Genomic DNA, 13722 nt, shown 5'->3' on the forward strand with positions numbered 1-13722 from the left:
TTTATCCATTATCTTTGGTATTTATCCATTATCTTTAACCCCGTCTGTATTAATGAATTCTACTGTACAGCGCTGCGTACATAAGTAGCGCTTTATAAATAAAGATATACATACATTAGAAATGGCTTTTTTGCCCACCCTCTTGTATTGCTTTTGTCCCTATGGTGCTCACTACCATGCAGTAGCAACGGAAAAAACAAAAATACTATCACACATTATGGTGACCAGATCACTTGAAAAATGAGACATGTCTAATAAATACTTGTTGCAGAGCAACACTGATTACATGAAAAATACTGCAATCAGTCCAGCCTGTAAGGAGAAACCCTTTCATAGATTTATTTCCATAATCCAGGACAGAAACCAAATCCTGGTAAATAACAAGATTTTCAATTTCTTTATACACAACAACGCAGAACCCTCTCTTATGACCAGAGCAACACTTCCCTTTACAAAACCTCTTACAAAAATCAAACACGTCTCACACACCTCCCATAAATCCCTCGTCTTTCTTAAGCGCTGGCTAAAGGAGCGGATGTGACGCATCGTACGTGCAGGAAGTGCAGTCTTATGCTGCAGTGTATGGGACAAAAGGGCTACTACAGCTTCTAGGCTACCAGTTAGTTTCCTACGTGTTCCCGGGACTCGCTGTGAGTTTTGCTCTGTTCTGTAGCGGTGCATTGGTGGGTTGTGGAAGTGCCCAGGCTGACTATACTGCGGAGCTGGTAGAAAGAGCGGCTGCGGGAGCCTACGTCTGCCCATCTGCAAGAGATCTGCTGCAGTCCAGTTCTGCCGGTAATGTGCTGTCTCTTTTCATCTCATGTTATTTGGCGGCACAGTTTGTAAATAGCGCTTAGGAGAGAATTCATAGCTGCGTTTTCCCGCACGCTAATTCTCTTAACGTGGTGGAATCTGCATGTTTGCGCCGCCGAGCCCCGATTTATTAAACGTGGCGCTACCTACCGCTACTGCGAGCAGCGGGCCAAATAGTTACAGGAGCCAACAGCAAAGTCATATTATACCTCTGTAATCTCGGTGAGTAAGACGTTTTTTCATAAACCTGCTGAAGCTGATTATTAGCCAGTGCCTCCCCCTCTTTATTTTAATGTATTTTTATTTTAAGATAATAAGTTTTAATTTACACTGTTCACAGTTTGATATATGGGATTAAGTGGTGCAATCGAGCTACTCTCCACATGATTTTTTTAACTGTCTGCAATGATCCTGCATGCTCACTATATTCAACATACCTTGGTCTCTTTGTGAGTGGGAGGCGCTCTCCATTTTTATATTCTTGTAGCATGTCAGTGAACAGACAGATGAAATGTGTGGGTGCAATAAACAAGTGCTAACCCAGCTGTAATTCCAAGCTACAATCTAAGTTTGTAGACACTATAAAATATGGCAAGTACCTAACTATGAATTTAAAAGGACTAATTTTGCATGAAATACTTTATACCAACCACCAATTCCCGCCTTTACAATATCTGTAACTTTATGTAATATAGGCATGGCTAGGGCTCATCAGAGAACAATAGGGTGGTTCTACACTGCATGCATTTTACTATTCATGTTGAAGTCTGAAGAGGACACAGCTGGAGTAGAGGTGGTTATCCAGTTTTCCTGAGTTTTATATAGTATTGGATGTATAATCAAGAATGCTTGAGACCTGGGGTTTTCTGGATAACAGACCTTTCTGTAATTTGGATCACCATACCTTAAGTCTGCTAAACATCATTTAATTTAGATGGATAACTGCTCTCTGGTATTGGCCAACACCCTTTCAGACACAAACAAATCTGCAAAAAAGGATAGGGCTGAAAGTCCCACCTTTGGTTAATGGGGGAATTAACTGGGTTTGGACTAGGTATGGGGACTGCTATTCAGAATGCTTGGAACTTGAGGTTCCATGTTTGTAAATCCCTTATGTTTCCCTTTTGAGTGTTAAGGTGGCCATACACGTGGCGATCTAACGATGTTTCGTGCGACCATCGGTCGCACGAAACATCGTCAGATCCGCCACACACCGTCAGGGCTGAAACAGCAGATAAGGAGGTAGAAACAATAGGATTTCTACCTCCTTCTGCCGATTCAGCCCTGACGGCAGATTTTGGTCAGGCGCCTTCTATGGCGCCCGATCAAAATTTTCTAACCTGGCCGATCGGCGAGTCGTCCGATATCAGCAGCTTCCTGCGATATCGGTCGACTCGCCGACATGCCATACACGCACCGAATATCGTACGAAACGAGGTTTCGTACGATAGTATCGGTGCGTGTATGGCCAGCTTTAAGGTGGCCATACACGCACCGATATTATCGTACGAAACCTCGTTTCGTACGATAATCGGTGCGTGTATGGCATGTCGGCGAGTCGACCGATATCGCAGGAAGCTGCCGATATCGGACGACTCGCCGATCGGACAAGTTTGAAAATTTTGATCGGGCGCCATAGAAGGCGCCTGACCAAAATTCTCCCTTCAGAGCTGAATCGGCAGAAGGAGGTAGAAATCCTATTGTTTCTACCTCCTTACCTGCCGATTCAGCCCTGAATGGTGTGTGGCGGATCTTACGATGTTTCGTGCGACCGATGGTCGTACGAAACATCGTTGGATCGCCACGTGTATGGCCACCTTTAAAGTTCCAGTTTGCCTACTGATAAAAAGTTGAACCCTTGAGTTACTAAATAATAGTACAGCTATTACACCACCCTAGACTCTGCAAAGTACATTAAAATGAATAGCAAAAAAGCTGAGCGTCTAGATATTTTGATTTAAGCTGCTGCTTCTACAAGAATGTTATCCAGACACAAAAGTAGGGCATGGTGCTATTTGTCTTCAGTTTAGTGAGGTTTTTATATTGTTTAACTTCTCTTGTTAGCTTTAGCTGTGCCATACAATATTACATAAAATACTAGACAAGAGAGGCGTTTATGTAAAGGACAAAATTTAAGTTATAAAGCTAAAATAGCAATCTGTTTTCTGGTTGGAAGATGGCTGAACACATAGCATCTTCTTACATGTTATATTGGTGAGAAAGCAAAACTTTAAGAATAGATTAAAAACACAACAGTAAGACCAAATATAACACTTCTTTAATTAGTTTCGACTTCAAACAGTATAATTCATGTTAATACTCAACAATTCATGGCAAATTTTTGAATTAATCTTTTCGTAAAGTTGCTTAGTTCAGTAATGCTTTACTGCTGCCCCCCGCTGTTATAACATAATCACTGCAATCTAATTATAGTCCAAATTATTTATTCCATAAGTGTTTCTGTATTTTAAGTTATTTTGTGGGGCAATCCATCAAGATGAACAGAATGATGGCAAGTAACAGTACAGCTAGTAATACAAAGATTGCTGTACCCACCCATAGAAATTTCAGACCTTTTTTTCATGGAACACATGCAGAATTGAAAACCTCAATTCATATGCAAATAAAAAGGGCATTTTTCTGTTAGTGCTGAGTTTAGGAGTAAATATTTTTCCTTTACCTATTTGTGTACAATTTGCTTCTATATATATAATATATATATACACAAAGGATGGCACACTGCTACATAACATACAAAAGGGTTCCAATAGTATAAAAAAGACCAGCAACTCCGGGATTTCTTTTGAAAAATCAAAACATATATTCAAAGTATATTTTTTTTTAATGAACTCACAGTAAATTAAGCATTTTTGGGTGTTGTCTTTCCTTGCTTTTCAAAAGACAACTTGATCCCTCAGCATTTCAGCAATGGCAACCCATTTAATCAGTGTGTGAAAAAACAATAAAATATACCATCATGCATGATCATTTTTAATGATGTATAAATATTTATAATAGTTGTTTACTCACAAAGTTGATAATAGTGCAAGCAGTAAAATATCAAAAGAGAAGATGCTGGCTGCTCCTGGCTTCCAACACGTTTTGTGAGGCTCTACCCCAATTCATCAGGAAAACATTCATGAACCTGTCAGGTTCCAATCATGAACCTCAACCTAGTCATTGTGATAATCACATTCACTCCCTTGTTCTGTTCTTTTTCTTTCTGCCAAGCGCAGGCCCAAGCACTTGTCATGTGAATTTAAAACAAGTCTTTGGGGGCACTTCTTGCTGTGTTTTTAGGCTGCTTAAAAATACAGATCTCAAACTGACAATATTCTTAATATTGTGCACATTCACATCCTAAATATTTATGCAGTAGCTTCAGCTTATTTATAAATTATATGTTTAATGTTGCCTTTTTCCAAAAGCAGTGAATGAGTTATTAGAATACTAATTCATGTGACCATTCCTAACTCAGGATACATGTGTTCATTTCTGCAGTTTCATTCAGGATGGCTGAAGCACTTGGAGCTCAGGAACTTTATGAAAAGATGTTTGAGCAGCGGTTTACAGCCAATGACAAGGAATACCAGGAATATCTGAAAAGAGAACAAGATCAACCACCAATTGTAGAAGACTGGAAAATGGGCAATCAAAGAAATACAGATAGGTAACCGTGTCTTGTGTTTTTGCTATGTTATAAAGTATCACTTTTTATACTGTCTTGGCTGTATATATTGTACCTTAATTTATTAAAATACATTCTGTATTAGTAGACTGTCTATTGGAGAGATGGTTATATTGCCAAGTTAAATGCCACAAATTTTAAAGTGGTTAATTCTTTTAATTCCTTTCCTAAAAGGAAAAAAAAATATATTTAACACATCATGAAAGCTGAACCTTGAGGGGTTCAAAACATTAATGTCCACTGCGTTATTTTGTTTTTTAATTGAAGATGTTTTTGTTGCAAATTCCCAAGAGTGCTTTCACGATGTGTTTATGAACAGTTTTGGTTAACATACAGGATCTACTGCTTTCATAGTGTGTGCTGATAATGTCAAGGTGGTTTAGAAATATAGATATATATTTTTTGTGTTCCTATGAGTGCAGTACCTTTTTATTATACAGTATTATATAATATACAGATTTTTTTCCAGAACCTGGGTCCGTTAATCTTGTAGTTATGGGTGTGCTTCTCTCTGTTCCTATATATAGTTTATTAATATTTATATCATTTGCATTTTTTCTGCTTCTAAGCCCACTACTTTTATTTGCAGGTATCGTGATAATCGACATCATAGAGGATGGGATGGAAGACAAAACTGGTCTAGCAATAGCTACAATCAGTCATACGGAAGGGGAGGTTGGGGAAACAGCTATAACCAATACAGACAAGACCGGCATAACTACCAACAAGGACACTACACACACAATCCTAGCAACCAAAGGTTTCACTCAGATCGATATTAGTGAAATTGGTATTCAGCTTCGGGATATTTTTTATATCTGTACAAATTAAGACTTTGCATTTTCACAAAACACATTTTTGTTTTGACTTTTGTGCATAATTACAATACAATTATAATTACAATGAAATCTGTTTTATAAAATAGTCAGCAACAAAATCACAGGCACAATCTCCAAGAGACGGCGCCCAGACCTATTTGTCTCACATGGGGTTTGGGGAAGCCAGAGCTGCAGTGAAATTTAATTTGGTATCTGGTAGCTGTGGTCACTAACCCCGGCAAACAGAAAGCAGATGAATCTGAAGGCTAGATTTGCACCCTTTCCATTTTATCTTGTAGTCTGTAATTCAAGCCGTTGTCTGGTTGCAAGGGTAAGTAGGATCCTGAATTCCAGTTTAAATTGCAGAACAAAACTTATATATACTCTTATAGTACTACTGCCTAGTTTAGCTTCATTTTCTGTAAAGAATGTTTTAACATATTTTTGAGTAATGGTGGCCATAGATTTTGATACACATCTGGCCATGCTTTTGTTCTGTTCATTTGGTCTGACCACTCGACCCATCATCACTGGAGAAGACCTGATTTAGCTGCTGAATAACTGACAGCAGGTACAACTTTTGGTTTGGACAGATCAAAAGTGACCCCAGATGCGACATGTTCAGGCAGACCAAATTTAAACATATATGGTTCACTTTTAAAGGGGTTGTTCACCTTCAATGTCCAAATATTTTTAAAACAATACTCTCATCTTGTTAGAAAATCAATTTTTCATTAAAAAAAAAAAAAAAAAAGTAAAAACACCAGTGTAAAAGCTACTTTTATACTTAAATCAGTCCTTCTGTCTCTCATCAGTTTTCTGAAGGGATAGGAGTAACCTACCTGACACACTGACAACTTATATGTATACATCATCACATCCAGGCTTTGCCCTTATTTTTTTTCCTATTGGACCAGTTCATTGGTTGCTTGTGCACGCTAACCAGTTGCATAAATTGAAAGGTCATTGGTTAATTTCTCCCTTGCAATGGCAAAGGCTAACAGATTCTGCATAACACAAATCTGCACATTTTTTGTTTAACTATATGGCAAAGATTGTTCTATTAATGTGAACGGTTAGAATTGTAAATGTTGTACAAAGGTGAACAACCCCTTTAATTGAAAGTGTACAGAAAAAAAAACACTTTCACTGGGGAATTGGGGTCCTAATTTTTTGTTAGCCCCACAGAAAACAAATCGCTTATATTCTCCCCCAGGATGGTGCGTCTCTTCTGCAAAAAAAAAAGCTTGTGGATGTCCCAGACTGTGCAAATATGAGGTATAGTAAAATGTCCTGTTTGTTATTGTACCCATGTGCTGATTTCAGTGGTGCAATACTGCACAAGCACACAGTCCAGGACATAGGAAATAGATCAATGGGAATTAAAGATGGAAAAGTAACCTTGTTTGGTATGTTTAAAGAAGTGGAGCACCAGGTGGGGGTGAGAAAAAAAATCGGCTATTCAGTGGGGTGGGGGATGTATAATAAATTGGCTCCCTACCCACCCAGTGATTACTACTTTCCTATCCTTTATTATGAATTCCTTTTCTTAAAAATGTCCTATGGTTAGTGTTGGGTGTCCATATTTTTCTTTCCTTGATATGTGCATACGCCTTTAGCAAGCACAAGCAAAATATCACACATTTACAAGTGTGACTTAAAGGGCTTCACTTGCCAACTGCTACTGTAAGTGTATGTATACACATGCATGGGAGTGGAAGGTTCAAGCGTATGATGGACATTTATTTGGCTGTTAGAATTTTTTTTTTTTTTTTTTGCATCTAATTGTTAACAATTAGAATTTGCTGTTTACAACAATTTTTTGCTTGTGTTTTCCCCCTTTTTTCTCAGTTTTCAGATTTATACCTGAAGTTATAAAAGGTTTGTGCTAGTTCTTGTGAAAAATCTGTCAAACTGTTGTATGGCAGTATATTGTCACATGTAGGAAATTTAGTTTGCATTGTGCAAATTTAAACAAAACTTACACTTTATAGGTACTGAAGATGTTTAGGCTCAATTTAGATAATAAATCCACTCAAAGAATTCAGTGTAAATTTTCAAAAGCCAGCAAAGTGGTACACTTTATGTAAGATAAAATATTACAATTATTACATAGTCTCAATGTCATCTTCTGTTTCTAGTAATATTCCTAATAAATTATGCCTGCCGAACAGATGTCATTTTGTACATAAACTGGGCAGTCAATAAATGATCTTGCTTTATCACAGAGAAGGCTTTCTTTTGCTGGTAGAGGTATTAGAATGGTGCGCACCTAAACTGCATCTGGAAAGACGAATTGCCAAGCCTATGGTAACAGCCAATTTCAGGGTAAGATTGATTGTTGCTGGAACTTTCATTCTTAACAGGCGCTTGACTTGGACTGGCATTTGGTGGCTTGCCTACTAATTTGAACAGTCTATGTCCAAGAGATACCAGCCTTTTCACTGACCGCTTCACACAGCAGAGATTTTGAAGCTGCAGCTCCTTGATTATAATCGGCTGCAGTTGTGCATTACTGGATACTGAAAAACAAAACAGTCATCCCCATGGATAAACATTAAGGGGCTCATTTATCAAAGTACGATTGCTTCCGAAGTTTCATACTGTGTATATTTTTGCTAATTTGCGCAACGTTTTCGTACTGTGCGTCAATTTACGCAACAATCGTATTTGTTGCAACGAGTACAAAAGTTTCGGATTCATTCAAGCTTCGGTATCGTGACTTTCCTTGGGCCAGGTCGGAGCTGCAGAGTGCCATTGAGTCCTATAGGAGGCTTCCAAAAACATGCACAGAAGGATCAAAGTCAGCAAGGTTTTCCCGCCGTTTACAATCGTTCGTATACGAAAATTTTGTGACTTTCGGCTCACCAATACAATATCGTAAGCATTTTCGAAACATTTCCGATCATCAGAAATTATCGTATCTAATCCGAATTGTACTCATTTCGGGATTTGAACTCTTTGATGAATCTGCCCCTAAGTCTTAGTATTTCTCTAATGCTTTTGTAACATTTCCATATTACAAAAACGAAACTGCTTATTCCCAAGTCAGGGCTTGGTGAAAACAGAAAAGTCTCGATGTGTAACACCCGGGCAGTGGCAATTTTTCCCCCTGCTCAAAGCATTATTTCAAGCTGATGTTTCTTATGTAAACAGAGTTCACTAAACAAATGGAATGATGGGCATAACATTCACTATGACTGTCCAGCTGCTTCCTTTAACTTTTCCAAAACAACTTCTGGGGTTATGGATGCTGAAATTTTTACAACTTTTTCTCTAGATTTTCCACCCTGTAAGGAAAAACACACACACAAAAAAAATTAGGGCCACACCAACAAATAATTCTAGTTTCTATTTGGGTGTAAGCAATGTACCACAAAACTTTTTTTTGTGGTACATTTGGCATAATAAATGGGGTAAGCTCCCCAGCTGATACTTTGCTTCATTGCATTCTCTATTTCTGTTTTGTAAAATACAGTGTAAGACTGCCAGCAAAGGGTTCATCCAGTACATATATTGTATAGATTGTGTATTTTGTATTAATTTGAAGAATTAGAGTGTAAATTCGGTTGGTCCAGGGATTGCTGCAAGGTACTAAACAAACCTTATCCAAGGAAACTTCACTCTTCTTTAGTACCAGAACCTTTGAAAGATATCGGCATAGCTCTGCATTTGCTTCCCCTTCTGTCGGAGGAGCTGCAATAGCAACGCCCACAGCATCCGCTGTCACATCTAGAACAGAGTGTATACATATTTTTCACTAGTTTCCTCATTAAATTAAAGCTGAAAACCCTAGCATGTAAAAATATAAAATGTATACAAAAATATTAGATAGTAAACATTGTTTACCTGTTATAGCGTTTTGTTTAGCCCCTGGCTTGGCATGTATACTGATGATAACTGATCCAGTTTTGTCTCTTGAAACCGGTCCAGTAACAGGAACCACTGGAGATGCATCTTTCTTGAGCCCTTTTCCCTGCAGATAATTACACTCCAATTAGTACCTATCAAGTAAAAGGTTAGGCACAATGTCATGCTCCATGCATCTAACTGTAAGGTTATGGGATTCATCCAGAACTAAAGCAGCTCTGTATATTTATTTTGATTGAATGAAAATCAGTGTAATTTAACTTTACTTAAACACAAGGCAGAATGAAGTACAAAGAGCTGTACTTAAAAGCAGGGGCGTTTTAGCCACCTGAGGCGGCTCCTCTTATGCTGCCCCCCACGCTTACCTTTACTGTATTAACTACATTAATACTAAGAGAAATGTTACTACTTATGGGTTACAACTCTAGTTAATTGTAGGTGCTGCAGGTCACCCTCCACAGGTTAGTTATCTGCAAATGCATATTGTCACATTTCAAGTGAAAATGACCTGTGCAAGGCAGCCTACCTAGTGCTCAACATAAAGAATAAAGTGGGGGGGGAAAAAAACTCCAATCTTGCAATTATGAATAATATATATGGTGCTGGTTTTACTCTGGGCTAAAAAATTACTATCTATAAAAATGGCCCCTTTATTGGAGCTCCCTATAGATCTGCTATGGTCCCTGTCTGGGTTTCAAATGAGGGGTTGGCCTGTCCTAAGGGTCCCTGCCAAAAGCACAGTAGTAGGGGGATAGCCAATCGCAGCCCTGCAGTCACACAAGCAAGGACAGGCTTCAGTCCCCTATCAGGTAAGCCTAGCTGCCGATTGGTTCTTATCCTACAGTACAGTTTGCCCCATGCACAGCCTGGGAAAAGAGGCAGTGGAACAGATGGGCAGGACTAGTGGGGTTTTTGGAAAACTGTTTAATAAATCGGCCTGAAACACTAAAGCACATTCCTTCTATATTTAGATGACTACAATTCATTTACACTATTGTTTTTAACATTATGTCCCCTATAAAATAATCAATAGTGTGCCCCCCACCTCATACATAACATGCCAAGGCGCCCACTACTACAGGGGTACTACACTGTCCATCACTTTTGGGTTATGGGGACAAAAAAGACAGCCAACAGGGCCGCACAGTGAAACATAGGGGTCACTGCAGGAAATGAGGTACAAATAGCACCTAATGACAGCAGCTTATCTCTACGCCAATACAAGTCCTATAAACAGTAAAAGTAACCGGGCCAGCCGTTCAGCACCTTCTTAGGCATAGCGAGAGTTCGGGCGGTCACACAAATAAATCGCGTATTCAAGGCTCCAGTGGGGTTCCCATACATTCCCCTGTGCAGAGGCCGGGCCAACCCGTACTGGCCGAAGTGAGCTGTAAGTCAGTCCCGGCATGCAAAGCCCGCTAGAAGCGAAACTATTCTGGAGCCCGTTCCTCCACGTCTGAGCAGCACTCTGTAATTGGGACAGAAAACGCACAACGGTGTAGTAAAATCAAAACAGCATACAGCCGCTCACAGTATTCTACTTACAAAGTAGACATTTCATATATGCGCCTCATAATATGTGAAGACAAGCCTTGTATCTCTCCTCTCTCTGTTTCAATACTCACCCTGTCTTGGATTCTTTTTTCACACTGTTTGCTGCTCCTTCCCGTCCTGAATTCCCCAAGCAACCACGTGGCTCTCTCTAGCCAATCATGCTGTCCTTTCCTTTCTGTGTGAGAGGAACTCAACAAAGCAAAGGGGGTGGGGGGGGAGGCAGGATCGATTGGATTCTCCAATTAGAGCACAGCTTTCTTGACAGACAGTAAAATTGACCAATCAGGGCACAGATGTAGACGGGGCTTGGGAGATATTATAAACCGAAAGCAGTGCAGAAATGAAGACTGAAAAGAATCTGCAGGTAAACTTTGCTTAAGAACCAACTCTTAACTTTGGCTGCAGATTTCATCCCACTCCCACAGGCGCTATACACAGGTACAATGCACAGGTACAATGCACAGGTACTATACAGTTCTAAAGGCCGAATCACTACTTGAAATTAAATTGTTAAATTGTTTTTTTGTCACCTGACATTGATAATATGCCCATTACCTATCCTAACAGATGGATGGTAATTTAACTCTTTCCCCCTAAAAAAGCTCATTGTTGTTGTTTTTTTTGCACTTACTATTTGTTTTTACTTTTGTCATTGTTTTGTTCATTTTTTAGTTAGTTACAGTGGAGCAAATGTTGTGTATCAGTGCCTGTGTTATAGTGCCAGGGCCTGAATAAAAAGTATTGCTCTGTGAGGCTACAGTTTTATTATTATTGTTGTTTTTTATTAATTATTTTTCCATGCAGGCCCCTTAACTATTCATATTCACTCTCTTGTTTAAACCACTACCTGGTTGCTAGGGTAAATAAGACCCTAGCAACCAGATAGCTTCTGAAATACCAAATGGAGAGCTACTGAACAAAAAGCTAAATAGCTGAAAAACCATTAAAAATAAGAGGACCAATTGCAAAGTGTTGCATACTATCAATGTCTACATCATATTAAAAGTTAAAGGTGAACTTTAAGCTAATTTATTTAACCTTTAAGCTAATTTATCACAAACACAAATGGATGAACCCCTCACAGAAGTGCATGTATGAATACTTTTCCATTCTAAGCATTTTAGGGTAAAATAAAGCCCTCCCACCCGCACTTTTGCGCAGTATCCCTGGAAATCAGTGGGAACTTCTGAAATGCATAGTAAAATATTTTTATATAAAATGTCATAAATACAAAATGCTTAAAACCGTATTATTAAAGTTGCAGTATCATATCAATCCCTTAGGAAACATTGCAAGTCTATATCAATATTTAACCCTTTTGGTGTCAATGTTTTTAGTTTGTGAATCCAAAAGGTTTCTTCCCTGGATATGGCCTTAATTATATCTCCTCCCCTCCATTGAATCTTTTTTTGGCAGAACCCCATAAAAGATAGGGATGAGGGATCACAGTTAAGTGCAATTTTAAAATGTGCAGAGACACTATGAGTGGCCAAACCAGTCTTTATATTTCTGATGTGTTCTCTTATCTGGATTTTTAAATTTCTGCTTGTCCTCCCTACATATTGTAGCCCGCAAGGGCATTCCAACAATTAGACTACATTTTTACTATTGCACGTTTATAGTGTCCTTAATTTTGAACTCCTCACGTGTTACATTTGATTTATATGATGATATTCCTTTCTTCTGATTTTTTCATGTTCCTTCCCAGATAAATAGGCAATCATCAATATAACTTCCAAGCCACCAAACCTGAATTGTTTGTCATATATGGGTTAATTACTTGCTCTCCCCAATACCCTATAAACAGGTTTGCGTAGCTTCGCACAAATCTAGTGCCCATCAAGTACCTTTTACTTGTAAAAAATAATCCCCTTCAAACCAAAAGTAATTTTTATAAACTCAATTTCCTCCATTATAAATTCCTTTTGTTTGTTGTTCAATGATTTATCTTTGTCTAGAAAATGTTTACCACTCCTTGCTGATGATCTATTACCATATAGAGGGAAGTTACATCACATGTTCCCAATATGTAATTTTGCTTCCATGGGATTTTTTTTTTTGTTTCAATGGTGTCCTTTAAATATTTGGGTAAGTTTTTTACATATGTTTGTAAATAGTGGTCAATATATTCAGACAAGTTTGAAGTGAGTGAAGCACAGCCTGAGATTATTGGACTGCCTGGAGGATTTATTAAATCCTTATGGATTTTTGGAAGGATATAGATAACCGGTGTCCTTGGGAATTAACTTTTAAATAGGTAAATTCATTTTTGGTTAAAATACCTTCCTCTTTCCCCTTTTTCAAGGAGTTATGCAATATTACTTGGTAGTCTTTCGTTGGATTTTTTTTAACTTCACGTAAGTATTTGTATCACTCAGCTGTTTTTTGATCTCCTCTAAATATTTTTCTCTACTCATAATCACAATCCCACCTCCCTTATCAGCCGGTTTCATCACAATGGATTTATCTTCCTGTAACTCCTTTAAAGCTTTCTTCTCTAAGACCGTTAAATTCGGCTTCAATTTCTTATTATCTTGTATTTTTTCTAGATCGTCTAGTATTAGATATAATGACTTTTGGCAAAAGAGGGGTTGAAAGTGGATTTCAGCTTTAATTCTGTTTGTTTATATGTGCCCTTGGATACAGGAATTGCTATATATCTAGTAGCAAAATATTTTTTGAGGCTTAACTTTTTAATGAATTTATGTATATCAATATAGGTCTGAAATTTGTTCAATTTATTGCTAGGGGCATATTTGAGACCTTTCTGTAGGACTTGTGCCTGATGTGTAGTGAGGGATTTATCTGTCAAATTATATATGCCTACATTGGGATCCACATTTGCTTCTGTCCAATCTTTCTCGATTTAAACCCCCTCCACCCTTGTTCCTCTTTTTCTTCTCTTAAAATCTTTCTTTTTTTGTTTGGTGTCCCAACTTCGACACTGCCTTCCCTCCGTCTGTACTATCTTTTCTCCTT

The 13722-nt window shown here is 38.3% G+C and overlaps 3 protein-coding genes across 5 annotated transcripts in view; 2 read left to right on the plus strand and 1 right to left on the minus strand.

Moving 5' to 3' along the window:
- The first annotated feature begins 518 nt into the window (after nucleotides 1–518).
- Nucleotides 519–7546, plus strand: ramac (RNA guanine-7 methyltransferase activating subunit). 2 transcript variants are annotated; one of them, XM_012959161.3, is made up of 3 exons: nucleotides 519–1035; nucleotides 4315–4483; nucleotides 5091–7546. In XM_012959161.3, the coding sequence occupies exons 2-3, from the start codon at nucleotides 4326–4328 to the stop codon at nucleotides 5281–5283; spliced, it is 351 nt and encodes a 116-aa protein (XP_012814615.1). In that variant the 5' UTR covers nucleotides 519–1035; nucleotides 4315–4325; the 3' UTR covers nucleotides 5284–7546. The 2 variants fall into 2 exon arrangements, with proteins under 2 accessions (XP_012814615.1, NP_001037960.1); NM_001044495.1 differs by having other exon boundaries at nucleotides 577–795; nucleotides 5091–5382.
- On the minus strand, nucleotides 7370–10966 carry c15orf40 (chromosome 15 open reading frame 40). Of its 2 annotated transcripts, XM_012958825.3 has the most exons (5): nucleotides 10815–10966; nucleotides 10456–10657; nucleotides 9169–9295; nucleotides 8924–9051; nucleotides 7370–8609 (listed from the first exon to the last, which is right to left on the minus strand). In XM_012958825.3, exons 2-5 carry the CDS (start codon nucleotides 10531–10533, stop codon nucleotides 8514–8516), a joined length of 429 nt encoding a protein of 142 aa, XP_012814279.1. In that variant the 5' UTR covers nucleotides 10534–10657; nucleotides 10815–10966; the 3' UTR covers nucleotides 7370–8513.
- A 131-nt stretch (nucleotides 10967–11097) lies between these two features.
- Nucleotides 11098–13722, plus strand: part of tm6sf1 (transmembrane 6 superfamily member 1) — a 68031-nt gene continuing 65406 nt past the window's right edge. Inside the window, exon 1 of the mRNA XM_031898089.1 lies at nucleotides 11098–11181. The gene's annotated coding sequence lies outside the window, so the exon portion shown is untranslated. The remainder of the gene's footprint in view (nucleotides 11182–13722) is intronic.

This window comes from Xenopus tropicalis, chromosome 3, assembly GCF_000004195.4.
Source record: "Xenopus tropicalis strain Nigerian chromosome 3, UCB_Xtro_10.0, whole genome shotgun sequence".
Taxonomy (NCBI): Eukaryota; Metazoa; Chordata; class Amphibia; order Anura; family Pipidae; genus Xenopus; species Xenopus tropicalis.

What these genes read in the sequence shown, in the direction of transcription:
- ramac (XM_012959161.3), top strand. Translation starts at nt 4,326, where the DNA reads ATGGCTGAAGCACTTGGAGCTCAGGAACTTTATGAAAAGATGTTTGAG. An exon ending in AATCAAAGAAATACAGATAG is followed by an intron (nt 4,484 to 5,090) that starts GTAACCGTGTCT and finishes TTTTATTTGCAG; the next exon opens with GTATCGTGATAATCGACATC.
- c15orf40 (XM_012958825.3), bottom strand. Translation starts at nt 10,533, where the DNA reads ATGTATGGGAACCCCACTGGAGCCTTGAATACGCGATTTATTTGTGTG. An exon ending in TAAACAAAACGCTATAACAG is followed by an intron (nt 9,052 to 9,168) that starts GTAAACAATGTT and finishes ACTCTGTTCTAG; the next exon opens with ATGTGACAGCGGATGCTGTG. An exon ending in GTGAAGTTTCCTTGGATAAG is followed by an intron (nt 8,610 to 8,923) that starts GTTTGTTTAGTA and finishes TTTTCCTTACAG; the next exon opens with GGTGGAAAATCTAGAGAAAA.